Source organism: Anopheles nili, chromosome 3 (genome assembly GCF_943737925.1).
Source record: "Anopheles nili chromosome 3, idAnoNiliSN_F5_01, whole genome shotgun sequence".
NCBI classification, from domain to species: domain Eukaryota; kingdom Metazoa; phylum Arthropoda; class Insecta; order Diptera; family Culicidae; genus Anopheles; species Anopheles nili.
In genome coordinates this window covers 48085679-48108187 of record NC_071292.1, presented here as the reverse complement: position 1 = coordinate 48108187, position 22509 = coordinate 48085679, and the positions used below count along the sequence as shown (strand labels likewise).

Here is a 22509-nt window from a genome sequence, read left to right as displayed (position 1 = left end):
ACCACGTCGGATCGGAACAAAGTGATCGTGCGGTGTTGAGCCGAAGCGTCCAGGAAGTCAAGTCTGGCGGACTGTTCAGGGTTGTCCTTGCGGGCAGGTTACAATAGCCATCGTCCGGATAGCGACACAGCGGGGCTATGTGTAAGGAGCGTCTGGTCTACTCAGATGATAATTTTGCACCGCTGGCGTAGGGTGCCACTACGGGAGCCTCCTTAGGGTAGTGGAGTCGTCCCAAAATATCGGCGGTCGTTGCAGTCTTCACGGGTGGCGAGCGAGTACGGCAGTTCTCAGCATCGGACGTTCGGTTGACGTCCTGAGGACGCGCATCAGGAGTTCCCGAGTTCTATGGGCTAGTTGTACGCGGGCCAGGTTAGGCACCGCACAGAACTTCGTCAGCACAGAATCATTCGTTGGAGCGATGAATCTAGCCGGTAAGTTTCGCATCGTAAGGCAAGCGTCCACCGGAAGCAAGATCAATGTTGACACAACGATAAATGATCGCGGTCGTCCGGAAAAAGGTTGGTGAAAGAGAAAGCACTAGCGGGACGATAAGATAACGGGTTGCGCCTAAATGCTTCCGACGGGGTCGCTGCCCAAGAGTCCTCGTTGTCTGTGGGACGGCGAGTCCATGCAAGTTGTCGTACAGTGTTGAAGGTACGAACACCGAGCTTGACCTGAAAGTGGAGTTTTGTGCGCAGTAATCGAAAGCAGCCGGACATTGGGGACAATTTCAACGCGCATCGCTGTCACTATGAGGATATGAGTCAAGTTGTCTCCTTTGTAGTTTGCTACGGTATGGAGATAGTAACAAATACGTTTAACGCGTTTTCCAGTTGCAGTAGGCCACGGCATGGGTGCACGAGTGACGCACAACCTCTACCGACAATGGTTTAAGTGTATCGTGATTGCAAAATAAGCTAGCCCTGTGGGCAATGTTTTCTCTTTGTCCAGACTGTTGCCTGACGTCTGTGGATATTGCTAACTAAACTAAGATTAGCATCACACACGTCCTTCTAGATTTCATGGGCACATACAATACGATGTGTGCAATTATACTGCTCCTTTATATGCCCCTAATCAGGGCAATATAGCATGAGCAAATGCCGTAAAGTAATCTTGGTCGGTTGAGATGCTATTTACGTATCCCAACTAACATAAAACCCGCACCTGTGTATCATAAAATAAAGCGTGCAGAATCTCTTTAGAGCCAAAAAAATGTAACGTTTGTTTCTTGCCAAAATTTCGATGCCAATCAAGCTCATCCTTTTTAAATTAGTTCAACGAAATTTCCTCGTTCTATTGATCTTGTAGCACAAGCAAAACCCATTAGAGAATGATTAAACGTTTTCCGATCCAGACAGTCCTCTATGTAACTAACATGATGCAACACTTGCACAAATATTAACACTGCGTTCTAAAACAAAAACCAGGTTCTTGTTTGATTAAACACAAATCGTACAGCTGGCGAGAAAATTGTTTGCAGAAAGCGATTATGCGATTCTCACTCTACCGGATGAATTTACAAACAAGCGATTAGGCGATAAAAAGATCGTTCCATAATCTTTGTAACCAGCAACGATTGCACTTTCACACCCTTTGGAAACTTTGAAACCGATTGTCCTATATCATTGGCTATCCGACCGAATGATCATGGGTCATCGTTTCAAAATGAGCTGTTAGCTCCTCAACATTCCAGCATCGTTAGATCAACGTTCTTTCGAGCACCATATCCGATCAGTTGTAGAAAAAAAACCTCAAACCCAACCAACATGGCCACCAACTGAGAGGATTCGTTTCGCATTGCACTATCAACAAACCGCAGCAGGGCAAGCCGGCTTATCGAATGCCGGGATCGATGTTTACAGAATAGCGTTGGCGATGCCATGACGATCAATCAGGGCGCCCTGTCGACGACGGTCTGATAGGGCGTTCCTGAGGGTGCGTTGCATTCGAGCGTATGTACGCGGAAAATGCTGATCGTTTTGAACAGTCGGTTATTCGTGAGCTTCATCCAGCAACGGCTGGTGACACTGGTGGAATCCTTCTCGGCGCAGGACGACCATTCGGTGTTGTTTCTTGAGCGTGTCGGTGCTAAGTGTTTCAACTTCATGCTCTCCGCAGCGCGCTCCGTAGCGGCTTCGGGCTCAAGCCGGTTGAATTCGCCCGTCGCCTGGAACCGGAAGGTGCAAGATCCTCAGGGTTACTTCGACCTGGAAGCTGGGGAAACCGAACGCACACCGCTGTTGCTGACTCGCCGTGAAGGAGGATCGCGAAAATCTGGACGTTATCCTTCGAAACAAACCACCGATGCGGTTCATCCGGTGGCCCTGGGGTTGATGGTGGCGTTGCTGGTGTTCCTGCTGGTCGGTGTCGTGATCGGTGTATACCTGTTGCTGTTGCAGAGTAAGTACCTTGGGGGCTCCATTTAGGGGGCAAACAACTAGTTCGTCTCACACAAGGTTCTTCTTTCGGTGTTCTCTATAGTTCAACGTCCTTGGCCCGTGGCGCATCCGTTCTTCCTAGTCGAAAGACCTGCCTGGTGGCCCTACCCAGTGGCACTTGAAGCGACCGTACTCGATCGTCGGTCCGTTACTGATGTGATCGTTGTACACACACGCTCTGAGAGTTGCCAGAACCGGGAGGAATGCGTACGTTTCCTGCAGAACACCGAGCGGAGCTGCTGGGCGGCTCGTGGCGATCACATTCCGTACAACTTTCTCATCGGTGGCGATGGTGTGACATATGAAGCACGTGGCTGGAAGAAGCAGCATGGTTTTGGAGACCTGACTGGTCAGAACACGACCCTAGTGGTTGGAATTGTCGGTAAGTGACGCTTCGGAAACGATACATCTGCTCGTGGACACGTTAACTGAGCTGACCTCATTTTTAGGGGACTTCACCGATCGACAACCGGCGGATGTGCAGTACGCCGAGTTGAAGGCGTTTCTGAACGAGTCCATCCGACGTCTTAGTCTTTCACCTCACTATCGTCTGCGTGGAGCTGTCAACGAGACGCGTGACGCCAATGACGGAGCAGCGATGTACCGGCAGCTTCAACGGTGGTCTCACTGGAAAGGATCTGTCATCGTGTGATCTCGATCGAAGATGTCGCAGCTGTAGACATAGGAGGCATAGACACGACCGGAACGGTTTATTGGCAATGCTTACAGCTTCCTGCCCGTAGCGATCTCCAAATCTCGTCCGAGTTCCCGTCATGTAAACGTAGTCTTAAAGTATTATTTCATTAGACGCACACGCGACCTCATCCGAGGCGCGGTTCATCCAAATCTCATCGGGAATGGAGTTAGTCCAAGGAAAACAAAATCATTATACAAAACCAGGAAAGCGGGGAGGGAAAACAAACAAAGACAAACTCGTACACAAACAGTAATATAACGATGCGTGTAACGCTAATCTAAACCCTGTCGTCTTAATTACTGGATCATCACCTAAGAGCTACGTACCGTCGAGGCTTCGACATTTTTACATCGTTTTTTGATTGTCCTTCCGCGAAGAACCACCGACGCCACGCGGTACGGGGGAAAAAAGGTAAGATGCTATCACACATATGTATACATTCACGATTATTCACTAACACCCTGTCGGTAACGTTCCTATCGGTGGTTCTAATCAACCTCCAGCTTGCGGAAGCTTCCAGTGATCGTCTCCATACCGAGTGTAGTGGCGTTGGAGTTGTTGTTTCGGTCCGTGCCGTTTCGCGAGACAATGCCACGATCGCTCAGGATGCGCATCTTTGCTGAGGAGAGTACAAGGTTCCGTTTGGCCGCCAGCTCCATCTTCCAGATTTCGATCATCTCAGCCATTGGCATTGTGCCGCCCATCTCCTTCGGTAGGCAGGCTGGATCAACCTTCCGGCAAAGATCTGCCACTGTCACGTGAACCTGCGAAAGAAAGAGGAAGAAATATAGCAGTCGAATCGCAACAGCAATTTGGGGACATAGCTCGGCTTCCATACCTGTAGCCGTTCCTTCATCTTCTTGCTGACCATCGACTTGCCGGCCTCGATGATGTACTTCACCGTGGACGGGACATTCACCAAGTGAACCTCCTTGTTTCGCATCGGGATCGACTGTTCACCCCACTTCATGATGCGCAGGAAATCGGTCGGGTTCCAGCAGGCGATGTGCGACGTCGAGATCCCTTTGAAGTCGCCAATGTGCACAAGTCCGCAGATCTGATTCTCCGGGTCTTCCATCAGCGTTTCGTACGTGATGAAATGCAACCGCGCCATATCGGAGCTCGTGTGTTCGGCCGGGTTGAAGTGATCTTAAAGCAACCCCGAATAGTATGTCGATGAGAACTGCGTGTCAAAACACCAGCCTTTACTGACGAGCTCAGCGAGACTTACTTGCGAATCCAACGATGACGCGGCGACCGTGCTTGTCTCGGATAGGCGAAGGAAACAGATAACCTCCATCGAGCAGCTTCTGCACGCTGGGTGACGAATAGTCGAGCGTGTGGATCAGATGCGTGAACACCTTGCGGAAGTTCAGATACTTAAGTATCATCTGCTGCGCCATTGGGACGCTGAACTTCTTGGTGCGCAGGAAGCGCAACAGAAACAGGTCCTCAGTACGCACGTTCTCCACGTCACCGTTTTTCTGCAGCCAATCGCGTAGCTGTTCGAGCGATTGCTCGCGGATCGCCTTATCCTCCCGGAGCTCCTTGCGGGCTATCTTCATGACCGCGTCTGTGACGCCAGTGTCCTGGAAGAAGTCACCCTTCAGCTTGTCGCTGCTGGTCCACGGGAAGTTCAATATAACGCGCGTAGTCGTCATGTTTGCTTTGGTTGTTGTGTGTGCGATGATCAACTGCCGGAAAGAAAGATACTGGGAAATAGATAGAAATTGTTATTTGGGCACCGCCAACCATAATGACATAATAAAATTCACACGATACACGGATACACGGATCTCGTGTGGTTTATTTGCATTCAGTCAATCTCATCAATCAATTCCACATATTGCCCACATCCCCATTAGCATCTTCTAGCAACGTAGAAGTTAATTAGCTCTCATCGCAATGACTCGGTTCAAAGGTTACCTACGGGCGCTTGACGTCGATCGTGTGTGCCATAAGATCACCAAAGATCAGTGCCAAACAAGCAGGTGAAGCCATTTCGTCACGGATGACGACACTCTATGCAAATGATCCCTCATCACAATCCGGGCGATAGCGCCTGTAAGTGCTTAATCTTCCTGTTCTTCTACATCTACTCTTCCCTACCAAACCATCGAGAGGTTCTGAGATGATGGATGACTATGGAAAATTGTATACCCCCCTACTGGTTTTATTCTACTGGCACGCCCCGGTTTGATCTTGGCCACTCGGTTGTGATCGCTCGTTTGCACAGTACTTTTTAATCGACAGTGAATAATTGATGGGAATTTCGGTTCCGGTGAGCGCGTTGCTTTGTTTGCGCAGTTCAAACATCCCGGATGCTGGAGTGCTTTCCAGTGGGAATGACGCGGTCCACGAGACGCGAATGAGCCGAAAAAGAGGTTGTCGGAAACAGGCAAAGGATGAGGGGTTCAAATGACATAAAAAACTGAAAATTGTACAAAATCTTGAAAACACAGTAGAACCATGTTTAAAAGGGTGTGTCTCAAATTGATCACGCCAATTAGGGAATTAGGTAATTTACAAGAAAATCATTCTTATACAGGCTAAACACGTGTTCTTATAGTCAAGATTCGTAAGCTGCTAGGTCGGTGGCGATGATCAAGTGATGTTGTATTTGTGTGATCCTGCGAGCAATGGTGAAGAATGTAGTATGCAATCATTGAGACAAATGTTGATCAGGTTTCATGTAATTTGAATTTCAAATGTTGATTCCAGTGATGCAGAGTACGATGATTTCTGAGCCTAATCCCATGTGGCACACACCGAGAAAATAACAAAAACAAAAGCAATATTTTTTTTAACAAACGGATTAACTATCTCAATTTAAAACAACGATCTTTTGAACATGGAAGTACTCACAAATACCAGTTTGTTACCAAACAAAGTTATTCAGTCTCGCATAGAAACTGTAAACTATAAATTTATCATGCATGAAGTTTTAAAAGTTGTCTGTGATGCTTCTGTTTAAACAGCTTTTTCGCACCAAACTGGAAGTCGTAGTGGACGTTTTACAAATAATCGCAAATAGAACATTGCCGTGCGATTCGCCGAAAGCAAACAAAACTGAGCAGACGCATCTGCCTCTCGAACAAATGTGAAAACCGATGACCGGTAATAAACACTACCGTGTAGCCAACACCACCAGACCAACAGCTTTCATTTTGTCAGCCAGATTGGGACCAAAAGCAAGACATCCACAAACAATCGTCAGCAAATGGTGCCCCATTCGCACGCGGCTTCTGGTTTGCATTCATTTATACGAGCGGGAATTTATCTCACTCCGATAAGTACCATTTAGCTGAGGCGACCTCGACGTCCCATTAGATACATGTTGGACCCTTCTCCTTCGAACGGCAACGTCCGGAAAAAAGAGGCACCGTTACCACAACACCACTGTTCTTGCGAGAGAAATCGAGCTTCTCAGCATGTCCGCTTCAGACGGCTCATTTGATAAGCAGCAGGATCGTTAAGTCCCGACCGGCTAATGGCACTTCCCTGGTGAAGTTAACAGAAAAAAAAAGAAACACCCTTTTGCTTTGGCACACCTAATCGATCGGTCGTTACTGATGGGCACTTTCCAATCGGACGGTGACCACGAAACACGTCATTTTAGGGTTAAAGCCATTAAATACCGATGCTTGGAAGTACCCGTTCAAGGTTCGGGTTTACTTCCGAAATGGCCATGTGACCTGACGACGGAACTACCAGGGTCTTCCCAAACCTCCGATTTTGGAGCGGGTCGAAAGTCAAGGTTGAGAACCCACCTTTCAGCCTCGGCTGTTACCTAATCGAACCGAATAGATCACAGGGACAGACAAAAAAAACGCGACATTTATTCACCATCGCCTAGCGCTGGAGTCTGTGTGTCACCTACGTTTTCGTTCCTTTCGTTTGCCGGCTTAATTTGGTGAAAAAGCGTGCGTTCCCATTTCCCAAAAGAAATACGCGTACAAATGGCGCAACACGTGCGCACAGGGTGGTAAAAGACGCCTTCTAAATGGCCGCCTCCGTACACGATACTAGGTGATTTTTTTCTTCTTCACTCACTTCGTCTCATGCTAATGGTTGAAACGAATTCATCTCGCAGCCACAAGAGCTCAGATGGGAGGTGAAAGGCAATAGGGTTCAGCGCAAAAATTAACCTTCTTTGATTGTGCTCATGATAGATACGTTTTTGTTCGTAGTTGCTGTTGAGTGCTGTTGCTTGCAAGCCATCAGGCTGTAACGAATTTATCCGCCCAACTGGCACGCGTCTCGTCACGTCGACTTAAATGGCGTCGACTTGCTCTGCTCATGCTTTAACGATCATCAAATCATCGCCACTCACGCATACCGCGCGCACAGGATGACACACTTTCGTCACTTTTCCATATAATGACCGAAATGAACTTAACATACTTGCGAGCGTAGGACGCAACTGAAGCCATTCCACGAATCCGCGGAGTGTGTCAAGTCCGTATTTCTCCAGCTCAGCAGTAGGATAATTGTTTCTGTGTTTTTTTTTCCTTTTCTTTCTTTATCGCTTCAATTGCGGGTACGAGATGCGTATGATCTACGAGTACGCAAAACCGCACCACTGAATGTGAAGTAAAGGTACATTGTTACATAATGTACCATTTTCTAAAAAAAAAGCTCGTACCGCAACGAAACTAAGAGCAGGCTTCGTTTTGATATGGTGCCGGTTTTTTGGAGCGTGCCTGCGGCGAAAGTGGTTCAATGCCGCTGCTAAGGAGCAGATGGGAGCCGTTTTTGGAGATTATCCTCAGTCTTGAGATGGGATAACTAAATGGTTGGTCGGATACCTACATGGCGCATGGTTGGCTCATTATGTGGACGTAGGTCAGTTTTATATACATCTGAACATGGCTCTTTTTTTGTCTTCAAAAGGGCGAGAAAGGTCACAAAAGTACAGACAGTTCGTAAACGGGGCGATCGATCGGACCAATTCGGATGCAGAAATTGTATAAATTTTTCTGTTACAATTTTAGAGAAATGCAAGGCAGATTAAATATGATACAATTTTTAAACCCACTTTCTTTTCCTTTTCATGACTTTCTCTCCATTATATCATAAGATCGCAACTTCACGATTTCGTTTCTAAAATTATAGTTGATCCTTCGCTGAAGATCTCCCCGAGAGACAATCAGCAGCGTTCTTGTCGATCTATTTCAATCGCTGGATTATGTGATTCAGCTGATTCGAGGTCCTACAATCAAAAACCACCTCACACGATGGTTTTTAAAAACTGTGTCAAATTATCAGCCAATCCAACTTGCCAAATTACCCTCCCCAATTTGGGTGATTGACGATCGCACGCGCCGGTACATGCACACGAGGACTTGCACTTCTTTTAGCATCATACACACACACACACACACACACACGCGTACTCATCGCAGGGTGGTTCCGTCTCCCTGGTTCCATTAATCATTCATCCCGGCCCCAGACGATAGGCCGCGGTCAGACATCAATCACTAACGAGCGTTGATTAGCTCTGGCTTGGTGTAATGCTGTCGAATTGAGAACGCTTTAGCTGCTCAGCGGGTTACGCAGACCCGACTTAGACTGTTCAGACTGTTTGAAAAAGCTACACTGCGATGGTGAGACCACACGGTACGGTTTAGCGATTAGGAGATACTCGAGTTCGGTACGTGGTCCTCTAAAATCCGCGTGTGTTAGCCAAAAGATTGGCCCAGTTTAAGCTCACGTCAGTGCCGCAGCAGCTCGAGAGTGAGAGTAGAGAAATGAAAGGGACCGATGGCTTGGAAGGAAAAAGGGCACCTAGCTAGGTCTAACGGGCGTTCAAACAACCCAGCCAGCTCGGTTTAGTTTGAGATTAATCTCCATTAGATTGAATAAAGCCACCCGGAGTCTCGCAGGCGTCCGGTGGCATGTCCGATTACTAGATTAATGGTTGGAAATTAGTGGTTCGTTCGCTGCAGCTTCGATAGCCATCCGGGTTGCGTTGAAGATTGAATCGTGCTCGGTGCATCCGGACAGACTAATGATCGCTTATGAGCCCGGCTAATGTTACTACACACCGTTGCATAAAGTGATGCGTAATCGATGACAAATGGATACAGTATCAAAACGGTTCATTCATCATCGTGTTACCTTTCGAACATCATCAATAATGGTGCGTCGGTACGGTAGAGGTCTGTTGATTCGACAAGTAACCACCGAAAACCCTTAACCTGTGAACTGAATGTGGTTACAGAACTGTTTGCCGGGCTTAGAGAATCTATTCACAAAATTACACAATGTTGGAATCTAGCATCGGGTATTAATACCCAATCCGATCGTTACCCGTTCAATAAAACCATTTAATATCCCTGACTTTTACGAGACGCCGATGGCAGCCCTTCGAAGCAGTCACTAATCAAACGCCCATAGTTTTTGCCTTTCATAACAGAGCCACAGTGATTCGGACTTGTTTGGTTTCCTTTATCTGCCCTTAAGCCCCAGGTGTGTGGTGTGTGCTTCTCGTATCACATATTCGAGGTCACAATTTCGTCATCGCTTCGAAAAATTTGTGAAAAGAAATACAGAGCTATTGGTGCCAGCGGCGATGTAAATTCGATGAGAAAATGCATCGACCACCTTTACGACAGTGTGCCTTGGTTAGATGCCCTTGATGGGGCCGTTGAACGGTGGGTGATGCGCTATTCGGAGGGTGATATGCTTCGAGGTGGTCAACGACGGTGTTCGACATGGCTGCTTTAGGAACGCCAAAAAGAGCCCTTTTGGGCTCATCAGCTCTCGGAAACTGGTTTACGCCCTTCTGCAGGCTGATCACTAGTTTTTCCAGTCCAACATGCATCGCAGCGTTACCACTTTTATGAATTATTATAGTATCGTAGTAGTTGGTCATTTTAAAGAATTAATCAACATGTTTAACCGTATGACAATCCTTTAATTCAATATATATATATTGAGTGAGACATTTTCCATAGAAAACTATGCTTACTTTTGCAAAAAAGCAACTGATGACTAAAATTACATGAGTCTACACGATAAATGAAATATTTTCTTGCACAACATTCTCTCGATCCTCATCATTCATTGCTAAGTACCTCCATTATCAAATGGTTATTTTTGACCTTTCACACGGATTGATCGATGAATCCTATCCATTGCGATCGGAATGTCTACACCCCTTTCGTCCTTGAAGACAATTAATTGTGTAAGGGAAGTATCATTCTCACAATGGTTGACTATGTCAACAGGTCAGATGAGTGTATTATGAGTCAAAAGAACTGCTATGCTCTGTGACCACTGTGACCTTTGACTGTTAACCACACACCTGGATGATATTCAATTATTCGACACACCACAACACCAGTTACAAATTCATAAAAATCAAAGCTCGATGTAGACCATACATAATTCATCCACACACAATACACATACCTCTTTAAGCTATTTTTGGCATCTTCTAGATCTAAAAATACTATTCGATCCAAAAACCCACAAAAGATAATCTCAATCTTCTCCGGTACAAACATAACTTCCACCAATTTTGCATATGCATGAACTTGACCACGATCCCAATCGATGCGCGTCCACCCCCTTTCACTGCCACCGACGAAACAGAAATGAAAAGGAAACGATCGAATCTGCGATCGAAAGGAGTTTCTGCTGTATATAAAACCTCTCCAACAGGTTGCAAAAAAAAGAAGAGCAAGACAAACTACTCATTCAAAAGCAACTTTAGCATTGACTTTGAAAACGAGAGTCGTTTTCGATGGTCGCCGCTAATGGTGACGGTTATCCCGGATGGGAAAAAGACGCTATAAAGTATGGTTAGCGTCATCTTGGAACGCTTTTCTGCATGTCTGGATCTTGTCGCAAAGCTTTTCTTGAGTGGAAGAAGTCATCTTGACGTTTACAAATGCGTCTCAAAAGGCCAACATTTCTGGAACGCCGGATAAGAGGGTCTCTGTGTTTTCCAAAGCGTATGAATCGTGATTTCGAGTTAAATTTAAGGATCTACAGGTTTATAGAATGTTGTTTTTGTAGAAGAATGCTGCTACTCACAAACCATGTTAGCGTAGTTGTGTGACGCGCTGATAAGCATTCTTGACATTAACGTTGACCTGCTGTCGATTATACACTTGGAACGTTACATTTAATTGTGCCCATCGTCGCGTTCATTCTGTTTCATTTATAAATAATAAGGTAATTAATATTGCGCATGTAATTGTTAAGATTAAAACGTTTGAAAACGAGACCGATATACTTCATTTCTGAGCATTTCTTCGTACATTGTCAAATAACGGCTTGTAACGATTTTGGAAGGCGCTACCGTTGAGCGAATGAACTAATTTCTGCATCCTCGCTCCAGTGCACTAAATCAGTGCAACCATACCGCGACATTCCAGCGCCGATTGACGCGTGTATGATGCAACCGAGACCCGAAGGAAAGCAAAAACCCTCCGCAACAAGCTATCGATCTGGGTGGATCTTCTCGCATTGCCGCTAGCGGTGCTGACGTAAATCTCCGCGGCCAATAAGTACGGATCGTTGGCGTACGTAGGATGCCGGCGCAACGTCGTCGTAACTGGTGGAAGTAACGCGTCAAAATTCGCATTTCCCGCCGTCTTCGATGGGACCGGTTTTCGCCGCTACTCGACGGCTTTCCGAGCGGTGGCGAGGTAATATTTCTTTAAATTTGAGCCTGCGTTTCCGTGTCGGTGCTACTAAGCCAGGGGGACAAAACTTGTTTTGCTCCCCTATCACTCGATGCCACCCGTCGAGGGATGTGTTGGACGGGGTTCTTTGTTTTTGAACGTCTAACGGCAACGATCGATGTGGTTCAGAGGAATTAAGGATCTGTCGAGTGGTTTGTGCTTTCAGGTGCTGCGTTTTATAGCGTCAAGTTTGCGATTGCTCCACGCGAAGCAGGCTGGAGATAAACCTACGGTTTATTTACCAGTGTCTCGGTGGTATAATGTGGAAGAAACATTTTTGTGCGAGTTTTCTATACCTTTGCTGTTGTAAAAAACACACTCTTTGTGTGGAAAAAAAATTGGTAAAAATGGAATTGGAGACTTTTGTGCCTTCTTGAAATAAATTCATCGCAAATAAGCAATCCAAATAAATATATTCTTCTATCTAGCCAGTTCCGTTCTAAACTAATAAATTATTACTTTAATGAGCTATTTTCCCACAGTCCCAATCTGCATTAGCTATCGTTATTGATGGTGCTCTCAAAGCGCAGTATTCGACTAAATACCACTTACTCACACTAGCCGGCCCCCAACGATTAATCAAATAAACTGCGCCCTGAAACTGAGCTGCACGGGATGCTGCGGTCGCAACCAGAGCCGAAGCCCCTCAGCGGACCCACAGATCTCACAAAGCCTGTCACCGGGAGCATTGTGGCTCGAAAGCAAACCACATAGCATCAGTATTCACATTTTAAATTTCATTCCCACCGCTTTGCACTTCTCGACCGGCTGATCCAGCTACGACACCCTCCGACTGAGCCGAGCATTAGAACCTCGATTTCCGCATCGCGCGCCAGTTTGTATATTTTATTCTAGCGTTCGAAGGCTGCGAAGGCCGGTTATATCAATGGGTTGGCAATGGACATTACACGACGCGGCTTGAGGTTGAAAAATGTCAAGCACTTCGTTTCCGTGTCTAGACGAGGAAGCACGATCAGTCTGGATGGCTGCAAAAAGCTAAACACAGTGGATTGCAAGGGGCATTAATTGACATAATTTTTCTTGCAAACAAACAGCCGACGAGCGTGAAATTGCCTAGACTCCGGCGTCTTCTAAAGTAGCAACGTCTTTAAATTGATCGCAAATTGTTGGAGCAAACACAGAGCGATGGTCGTATTTTTATCTTCTATCGCACGGGAAAGAAACGGCACATGGAAGACGGAGCTTAAAAAGTTAAAAACATCACCATCTCTCGGTTGAAGACGACGAAGAAACCCTCACGAATGGTTCAAAACTAGTTTCCCCTACTCGCAGCTGGGAGCATCACTGTAGAGGCCCAATTAATATACGCACCTCCAGCGATCGGCGTTGCCCAACTGGAGGGACAGAATTATGCATGAGCCCTTCACCCTTCGCCAAACCATCGCCACTAGAGGCGATCGCGCCACCCTCATTCAAGGGATGCGATGTTCACCCACTTGGAAGCACGCGGGCGCGGAAAGTTCAGCCTTCGAGAGGGAAAGTGCACCCCTTCTTCTGCTGCTGAGAAGCAGAGCAGCAGGTCAGCTGAGGCATGAGGTGGGGATATTCTTGCAATTGCAGACACCATCGAATCGACACTGCGTGCTAGAGATCGATGTTACATAAGAATGTGTTTGAACGAAACGTCCTGATTTGTGCTCGATTCGAACACGCACTATGAGGGTTCGTCGCTTGTTGACTCACACACTACCATAGGCATTGAAGTCTTTTAAAAACCGTTTTAATAATTTTAAATAATTTTTAATAAAAGTAACATCTTAACGTACAGATTTGAATTCGATTTGAAGCTGTAAACTTGGGGTTCGTCACTTATTGTTTTACGGACTACCATACCGAGGCGTTGAAGTCTTTTGTTTTGAAAAATTCGCTTTTACCATTTTAGATAGTTTTTAAACAAAACAACAACTCCTTAACATTCTGAATTGAACTTTATTTGAACCCAGATTCTGAGAGTGCGTCGCTTACTGTTTCACAGACTACCAAGGCGTTGAAGTCTTTCGTTTTAAATAACTGCATTCAAAATTTTAGATAATATTTAATCAAAATAAAATATTTTAAACATGCTGAATTGACATACTGACTCGATTTGAATCAGCACACAAAGGGTTCGTCGCTTGTTGACTCACATACTACCATACCGAGGCGTTGAAGTCTTTTGTTTTGAAAAATCGCTTTCATATTTTTTGATACTTTTTCACCAAAATAATTTCTTCCCTACAAATTGATTTGAATTCGATTTCATCCCGCACATTGAGGGTTCGTCGCTTGTTGTCTCCTAGACTACCATACAGAGGCATTGATGTCTTTTGTTTTGAAAAATTCGCTTTTATTTTTTTTTTTTGGTAAGTTGTAATCAAATAACATTCTTTTAGTATTTTGATTTGAACTCGATTTGAACTCTTACACTTAGGGTTCATAGCTTATTTCCCCCAAGACTGCCATACCGAAGCGTTGAAGTCTTTCGTTTTACTGATTCGCTTTCTGGTTCTATATAAATTTACTTACATTTGGCGTGTGAATTTCAGGAAAGTAACCAATGTTCTGCTTCTGCAATAACTTTCTTATGCTAGCTCCCAATCCATGCAAATGTTCACTGATTTCTTTTTCTGGGAATATATTACAAACAAAGTCCTCGCTTCAAGCAGGATTGATTCGCGTTTGATTAAATGTCCATTTGAGTTGAAGAAGGAGATAGACAGAAAAATCACTCTCGAAACTCCACCACAGACTGGCCACAGTTTCAACAGCAAGAACTACACCACGCCGTACCCTGTCCGGAGAAAAAGGTTCCCAACGTGTTGCGATCCCAAGAAGTGGTACGGAGCACAAACGCGCACACCGATTGAAGCTTCGAGTCACACTGAGCCACAGCAACTCTAACGCACTGGCAGCTGGCGATCCGATCCGCAGCCAGGCTGGTTCGCTTCGGTTGCGATTACTGCGTGGGGTTGCGCCTTTTGGCCGGATTACTACAACGCACGCGGTCGATGATGACAACAACTCGCACTCCCTTCCCTCCGCAATTGGTCGAGATTTGGAGAGGAAAAAAACCAATATCACGAGTGAGAGAAACGAAGAGAAGCAGGGCGAGGCGTTTCTCAAGCGGCAATACGGGCACGAATCGAAGAACGGAGAGAGAGCGAATAAGGCTGGTGCATGGTGCCTACCACGAGGAAGTGCGTTCTACTTCTGCTTTCGAACGAAATTCCGCCGAAATTACAACAGCACCGTGTGTTGTGAAAAAATAAACAGGCGTGTTTTACAGCAGCACGGGCCGTGTGTTGATATGTTGATTTTTGTTGGTTCGAGCAATTACTGCGGTGCAATCTGCGAGAATGTAGCAAACGGAGCTCGACGGAGGCGAATTCAAACTCGTCGGAGCATAGGAAAATTGCTTTTTAAAGAGGCATGCGTTTAACATGGCAAAGCTCGTTTAAGACACAACTATTCCAAATGGCATTATTTTATAATGAGGGATGCACGGATGGATGGATTGAACCCAAATTTGGAAACATAATAACTCTTTTAACACAAAACAACTCTAACAACTCTTTTAATCCTGGCCTATCTTTGTCGCAATATGTTTTTATATTACTTTTCATAAATCTATAATATTCTGTTAGAAAATGTATATAGAAATATACACGTGTTGAGAAATTTAATTTACAATTGAAATGCTTCTTTATTGAAAGTTGCTAGTAGTCATTATTGTAATTAGAAACACTCATTATCATAATTCTATAAAAATGATTGAAAAATTTATGCATAATACAAAAAAACACTGCAAATCAATTCTTGATAATCCGTCCATCTAAAAGCATTAGATAACACGTGGCTTAGATTATAGTAAGCATTTCACGCCCATCTAATATCGTTTGCCAATAATTGCCCAACTGCAATTTCTATCGAATGGATCGTGATAGGGCATAAAACGAGCAAAGGGAATTGATGACTAAATGAAGTTTTCCCCGATCGTCATCAGGATCGATTGGGTCAAAAGTAACATGGCATCCCACCGGCGAAGGCATCTATGAAGCAATACTTGTTTACTCCCGGGAAGAAAATAATACGTTCTCCTCCCGTTGATCACGACATCGTATGTAACCAATGAAGGATTTTTTTCTTCATTTCATTGATTTCTGTTCATATGAGTCTTGAAGTTATTCGAAGAACCATTTCATTAAAAATAAAGAATGACCAAGAAAACAATGAAACTAGAAAACCTTTAGTTGACTTATTTATACTATCAATTTCATCAGCGAATGATCTAATGTATACAAAACTTTTCCTCGCAAATATTGTTTGCCTTCCAAATTCTCAACAAGTCAGTTTTTACAACATACATGAAAACGCAAAATCAAGCAATTATAGCTGGAATATCTTAGCTCCATTATGGATGCATTTTGTAGCAATAAATTTATAAATAAAAACCCATCGAACCTAGTGATCGAATCGCGGCACCCCTACAGCACACCGACGACAGCACATCGTAGTAAACTTTTCCTCCTGAAGCCCGAAACCCACCGGATCGGGTTTTCCGACGGCCTGAATCCAACGTGCCAGATCGTTCTACGACAGCACTGCACACAGGCGTCCAGCCCGAGTGAGGAAAAGTTGCATAAGCAAACGAGTTTTCGCTGCCCGTACGCGATTGCATGGCTCCACAAGCCCGTTGCGACCAAATGCAGATGTTCTACGGTACCGGCGATGGTAGTGGCGGTTAATTTCTGCGATTTGAAACACCATTTCGCTCAGCCCACGTTGCCCAAGCACTGGTCAACACACGAACGGGGCAGGTTATGATTAGCCATCGCCCCGGGAACAGAGGGCGCCGCAGTAGTTGAACCGTACGTCTCTGGAACGTTAGCTTACTGCGCCAAGAACCGGGCAAATCATTTCCTTGGGGAAGCACCAGAATGGTCCAAGCAGTAGAAATCAATGAGTCCCACGTCGCGTATTTGATCCCTACACCTGAAGCCAGCCAACCGTGCGCCAATCGATTGCATACCGCGGGTGATTGCGAGAAATTGTGCCGGTCAGCTGGGGGTTTTACTTCGTGTAGAGGATTTTACAATCGCCACCGGGCCTAAATATGCTCGTTTCAACAGCCCCACAGTACGAACCGGACGGGGAAAAGCAAATGGTAATTGAAGACGGATCGGGCCGTGTTATGTTTGATTTGCTGCTGCCTCGGCGATGGTTGGTGTAATAATTAGAACATCTCTTTGTGGTGCACTTCGTGGGTTGGGATCGATTGCACGGTTTGCTCATTACCGTGCGAAAGGGTCACGTTGCTTCTTTGTCTGTAGGCGAAGGCGAGCGTTTTCACCGATTGTAATGCGGGAGGGTGGATTTTGATTGCTACAATGTGTGGAAACAAATGAAATGTGGAAAGAAAATTCGATCCGAAAACGATTGAGGATTCAAATTCATGCCGAGTTTACAGTTTACTCTGCTCCATTTATATGCAAGTGAAGATCAAGCAAAGGCAAGTTATTTATTCCTAACGGATTGACCAAAGAAAAGCTAACTTCTACTAAAGATCATTCGTACTCTTCTTTCCCATGATTCACATTAGTCGTATGAATCAAGCAGCCTGTTGACCAGCACAACAGGAAACGAGAGCCATATATCAACCTGATTTTTGTTCTTCTTTAATCATTTTCTTTCTTGCCGAAATTCAGTGATCGTATCGACGGATTGGAGACGGAGATAAATTTGAAAAATACTCTTTATAAAAAAAACTACGCAAAAATTGAATAAAATGCGAATATTCATTATGTCATACTAATCTCAAACTAATTAAAAGGCTTTGACGAATTCCCTGTTTCGGGTCGCAAAACTAATCGCCCGATAAAAAAGCCATCAGATAGTATAATAAGACATTGACGAAAATGTGCCAAATTGGTAACACACTCGACTAACTGCATTTGTATGATCGTTCTCGATCTCATGAATTCTACAAGCTGGTTTAAGTAGTTCTATTTGCTAATTGAAACCTTCAATCAATCGTCCTTCAAACGTCACAGCACAGCTTATAAAAGAAAATCCACAAATTCGGCTGAGAACCATCATAAAATGGGAACGTTATTTCCGTTTAAGTTATCTTTGGAGACATAATCATAGCATTCGACATTTTACCTTCAGAAACTTCTCTTTGACATTGAAGAGCATACAATTCGAACATCATACAGTTTATGTCGTCGTTACATAAAAAAAACTGTCTTAATATTTTCTACAATCAGAGACCGAAACGTTAAAAAGTTAATCTCGTTTTGATTGTAGCGTTTCGCAATCGCATCGATGGTCACATTGCTCAATCGCTAGCCAATGAGGGATCGCATCAAATGGTCCGTTTGCAGCGGTCAAATGGTGCTTCTCCACTGTGCGATAGTATCACACGGTCAAAATCATAGACATCTGTTGGATGATCCTGTCCGCTATTCGTTGTTGTGCCTTTTAATGGATTCCTTTCGCTTTCTTACACGCATAAATGACGCGCGCACGCGACCCAGCCAACATTCACTCACGCGATCACCCGCATCAGTTTGAAGGGCTTTAAAAACCGTTACCTCTGCGGGGCTTATTAAAATTCTAAACATTTTTTGCTATTGTATTCGTTGTAACTTTTGTGCCACCCGGGTCGGTTGGAATTACCTAACATCGGATATCAGCATCCAAACAGCGTGCAATGCGGTATGATGAACTATCGAAAAAAATGACCATCGAGCTAAACGGAGTGGAAAAATTAGGCTTCGGCCGGTGCCATTGTATCATAGCTTATTAAGTTGACAAAAAGCATCGATTGATACAGGAAAGTGGCTGAAAATGATCAATCACATTGGTTGAACCACGTTTGTATGACGAAAAGGATCATTTGTGCAAGCATTAAAAGTAATCAAAAGCTCAAGATGATTTTCAAACACTGATCAACTGCAGATCACAAATGATTTGAGGAGCTGCAATAAAACACAAGAGAATTCTAATATTTTACAATTTCTCTCTGTGTTCAAAAATATATCCCAAAATTTTGCATTTTTTAGCTCATTCTATTCTAAAAATAGCTTCTTGATTCATACTCATCATTCATTGTTAAAATATAGTTTAAGCCATACATTGGAATAACTTACCTTGTATATCGAAGAAACATTTCTTTTGTGTATATTATAATTGTGTACATTGTTGTGTTCAACATGCACACAAAATGAAACAACAGTGATATCTCCTTTGTTGGATGAAAAAAGAAAACATTCGTAATGCTATTTGGTTTGACAATATATTGCCTTTGCTCAATATAACGTATTAAATATAATTGCTGCACTTTCCGATTTCAGTCATTCTAAGAGCATCGGATGGTTCATACTAGTAGCTAACGCCTGCGACATGCGCAACCTGAAAAGCGTATATCTATTCTAGAATTACAAATAACATAAAACCATTTTCTCGCAGGCCGCTCCTAGGCATTAATCACAAAATCCTTGCGAGAACGTTAGCCTATTTTGCAAGGCTAGAACGTTGTCGCTAACGACCAGATGACCAGCTACAACGTGAACGCCTTGGAACTAATTATACAAATCACTTTTCGCGATAAAACTAAAGAAATGTGTGAAATACGCTCGCGTATGTTTGTTACTATTACTGCAACAACGTTATCGTCGCTTTGTGATCCAAATCTTCATCTTCATCATCCTGTAAAGCGAGTTGTTGATTATAATTTTGTATGATTCCAAGTGTTTACATTTCTAACAACTTACATCGAACCCGAAGCAATTACTCATGTTCTTATCCAACTCAGCCTGACTGATGGTTACGTCGTAGTGCTGTCGTTTTGCGCTTTGCAGCGTAGACATCAACAATTCGGTATCCTGCAAATCTGGGACTAGCATTTCGCAATAATAAAATGCTTGAAATTAGTACTGAACTTCAACACGACATATCTACTGAAAACACTTACCGTGCGGTGGGAGGATAAATTCGGTACTCTGTTCGATCACGATTTCATTTTCATTATCCTCTTCGTCCTCCACCATGGCCACACTAATGTCCTCGAGATCAAGCGAAATATTTTGGTCCTGAGCTTGAGACCGCTTTTTACGCAGCGATCGTTGCAACCGTTTAGATGTTCCGTTTTCGGTGGTCGACTTAGAAACGGGCGACGTTTTTTTAGCGGAAGAAGATGCGGGAGCCGCCGCAGCTGCCGCTGCTGCCACTCGCTTCGAGGTGCGTTTTCCTTGCGACTGTACCGTGTCGGCGGTTTTTGCATCCTTATCTTGCAGTTGTATCACCTCCAACACCACGTACTGACCGTCGTTATCCTGCACGACAACTTCACTCCCACCAAGGGATCCATCCTGCGATTCCTCACCCTCTTCACCGTCAACGTTCTCATTCTCTTCATCATCATCTTCGTCTTCCTCCTCGTCCTCTTCATCGTCCTCTGCCTCCTCGTCGTAGTCATCTTCCTCGCCCTTATATTCTCTATCATCGACAATGATTTGCACCTTCTTCTGGCGACCTTCGCGCAGTGCCGCCAGCTCTTCGCATACCGACGACTCGGGATCGTGCAGTGCCATGTGCCGCATCAGATTGCCCTTGTGCCGGAATGACCGCGTGCAGCTCGGACAGAGATGCGTTTTGGGCTTCGGGGTCGGCGGAACGTAGTCAGGATTGTGATAGTAGTTGATGTGCCGCTTCAGCAGCTGCTTTTGGCGGAAGGTCTGCGTGCACAAGTCACACTTATACGGTTTTTGATCCGTATGCAGCAGCAGATGCGACTCCAGGTGGCGCACCGAGATCGAGGCGTACGGGCAGAACTCGCACCGGTAGCACTTTTCGCCCTCATGCGTTTTGGCATGCATTTTGTACGAGTATCGATCACTGAACGTGCTGTCACAGCGTTTGCATTTGATCGGCTTGTCCGCTGTATGGAGGTTCTGCACGTGAATGCGCAGATCGGTTTTACGACCGCAGGTCGTTGGGCATAGATGGCACTGGAAAGCCGGCTTATTGCCAACTGCAAATAAACAGGGGAAAAAGGGCAATTATCTTCTGTGAAGCATTTGAATTCTTTAATTATCCGAAATAAGTCATACATATGCTCATTGGGCTTACCTTGATGAATCATTTTATGGGCCTTAAGTGAATTAGACTGAGTGAACCGGGCAAAGCATACATCACAGGAGTAGGGTTTTTCCCCGGTGTGTATGCGCATATGTCGTGTTAACTTGAACTTATCTGGTGAAGCATAAGTGCAGTGAGGACACTGGTAAGGTTTTTCGCCGGTGTGCGTCCGAATGTGACGTTTCAGTTTGCTCAGCTCTACGCTTGCGTAATCGCACTCCGTGCATTTGTGGGGTCTCTCGTGCGTGTGCCTGTACCGGATGTGTCGTATCAGCTCGCCAGATGTCGTGAAGCAGTTGTCGCAGTGCTTGCACCGATGGGGTTTGGTGCCCGTGTGCGTGTTGACATGATTCTGCAGGGAAGCCAATGTTTTAAAACCGCGCTCACACACCACACACTTGTGCGGACGGTCTTCGGAGTGTGTTTGAAGATGGCGTGACAACAAAAACATTTTACTGCAGGTATAATTGCAGTAGTTGCACATAAGCGTCGTTGCAGCACCCGACTGCCCTTTTTTTCCGCGACCTTGCCTTTTCTTCGTTACCACTGGCTCCTGAACGATGAAGTCCGAATCTTCGAAATCATATATTTCGTCCTCCTTTCCATCGACAATATTCGCCTCGTCGCCGTTGTTCATTACGAGTGTGGATTTGTTCTCACCATCGTTCATGATTAGTACGTAGCTAACGTCTTCGTCATCTTTGGATGGAGCTACATCAAGCACTTCGAAAGGAGCCTGTCCATTATCTACCTCTGTAAGTTCGGCATCCTCGTTGGCTTGGTAGTAGTAATTGCCTTTCTGATCCACAAAATAACACCCACCATCATCATCATCCTCTAGACCCGCAGTCATCAACTCCATCTCATCAGTGTCTAGCTTTTCCTGTTTGGTGACCTTTATCGGTGCTGGTACTGTATCCTGATTGCCCTTTTGCTTGGGACTTTGCTCCGTTTTATTTCTTTTTGTACTCATGTTCGGGGCTGCTGTTCAAGCTTGAAAGTTAATCCAATGCAAAATTACCTATAGCAACGAAATAAGACATAAAAAAGATTGTTGTATTCCGTATTATAGACACATAGTTTACGCGACGTATTACAATTCGTTGATGTAGTACAGTGATATCAAATTTTGCGCATTATTTTAGCTCACTCCTTTCAAGGAAAACATTTTTTTGTAAAGATAACTTCTCTTCGAATTCTGTAAGAAATCCTTAGAACAACAATGATGTTTTTCCACAGTTTGTACGCACGAGCAGTGTTTTGCAAACGTAAATAATCATGTAAACACGAAAACGTTACGCCAGCTGTCAGAATTGATTTGAACCAACACATACGTGAAACCAGCGAACAACAATCCACACACACACGCAAGTAATAAGCCCGTGAGCATAAAAAAAATCAAGCGCATAAAATCGCCATTTTGAAAGCGTAAAAATCTCCTAGCATAAAAAATTTCAAAATACACTTTTTTTCAAGATTGCTGAGCCTATAATTCATATAATATTAAGCAGAAACACTTCACTCTAGTTTGTTT

The 22509-nt window shown here is 44.6% G+C and overlaps 3 protein-coding genes across 4 annotated transcripts; 1 reads left to right on the top strand and 2 right to left on the bottom strand.

Moving 5' to 3' along the window:
* Positions 1-3291, top strand: LOC128727764 (peptidoglycan-recognition protein SB2-like). Of its 2 annotated transcripts, XM_053821706.1 has the most exons (4): positions 1-431; positions 2122-2403; positions 2485-2823; positions 2891-3291. In XM_053821706.1, exons 1-4 carry the CDS (start codon positions 419-421, stop codon positions 3091-3093), a joined length of 837 nt encoding a protein of 278 aa, XP_053677681.1. In that variant the 5' UTR covers positions 1-418; the 3' UTR covers positions 3094-3291. The 2 variants fall into 2 exon arrangements, with proteins under 2 accessions (XP_053677681.1, XP_053677680.1); XM_053821705.1 differs by lacking the exon at positions 1-431 and having other exon boundaries at positions 1971-2403.
* Positions 3131-4881, bottom strand: LOC128727763 (clavesin-1). The gene is made up of 3 exons (XM_053821704.1): positions 4370-4881; positions 3977-4287; positions 3131-3902 (listed from the first exon to the last, which is right to left on the bottom strand). Exons 1-3 carry the CDS (start codon positions 4797-4799, stop codon positions 3627-3629), a joined length of 1017 nt encoding a protein of 338 aa, XP_053677679.1. The 5' UTR covers positions 4800-4881; the 3' UTR covers positions 3131-3626.
* A 14241-nt stretch (positions 4882-19122) lies between these two features.
* LOC128723035 (transcriptional repressor CTCFL-like) lies at positions 19123-21948 on the bottom strand. The gene is made up of 4 exons (XM_053816738.1): positions 20967-21948; positions 19810-20868; positions 19610-19728; positions 19123-19544 (listed from the first exon to the last, which is right to left on the bottom strand). The coding sequence occupies exons 1-4, from the start codon at positions 21946-21948 to the stop codon at positions 19491-19493; spliced, it is 2214 nt and encodes a 737-aa protein (XP_053672713.1). The 3' UTR covers positions 19123-19490.
* Positions 21949-22509: the final 561 nt, after the last annotated feature.

Excerpts from the sequence above, each read along its gene's own strand:
- LOC128727763 (XM_053821704.1), bottom strand. The coding sequence starts at position 4,799 with ATGACGACTACGCGCGTTATATTGAACTTCCCGTGGACCAGCAGCGAC. Across the intron at positions 4,288-4,369 it reads CGTCATCGTTGGATTCGCAA|ATCACTTCAACCCGGCCGAA; the intron begins GTAAGTCTCGCT and ends GGTTGCTTTAAG. Across the intron at positions 3,903-3,976 it reads AGATGAAGGAACGGCTACAG|GTTCACGTGACAGTGGCAGA; the intron begins GTATGGAAGCCG and ends TTTCTTTCGCAG.
- LOC128727764 (XM_053821705.1), top strand. The coding sequence starts at position 1,971 with ATGCTGATCGTTTTGAACAGTCGGTTATTCGTGAGCTTCATCCAGCAA. Across the intron at positions 2,404-2,484 it reads ATACCTGTTGCTGTTGCAGA|TTCAACGTCCTTGGCCCGTG; the intron begins GTAAGTACCTTG and ends TGTTCTCTATAG. Across the intron at positions 2,824-2,890 it reads CCTAGTGGTTGGAATTGTCG|GGGACTTCACCGATCGACAA; the intron begins GTAAGTGACGCT and ends CCTCATTTTTAG.
- LOC128723035 (XM_053816738.1), bottom strand. The coding sequence starts at position 21,948 with ATGAGTACAAAAAGAAATAAAACGGAGCAAAGTCCCAAGCAAAAGGGC. Across the intron at positions 20,869-20,966 it reads CCATAAAATGATTCATCAAG|TTGGCAATAAGCCGGCTTTC; the intron begins GTAAGCCCAATG and ends GTTTATTTGCAG. Across the intron at positions 19,545-19,609 it reads GTAATTGCTTCGGGTTCGAT|GATGATGAAGATGAAGATTT; the intron begins GTAAGTTGTTAG and ends CTCGCTTTACAG.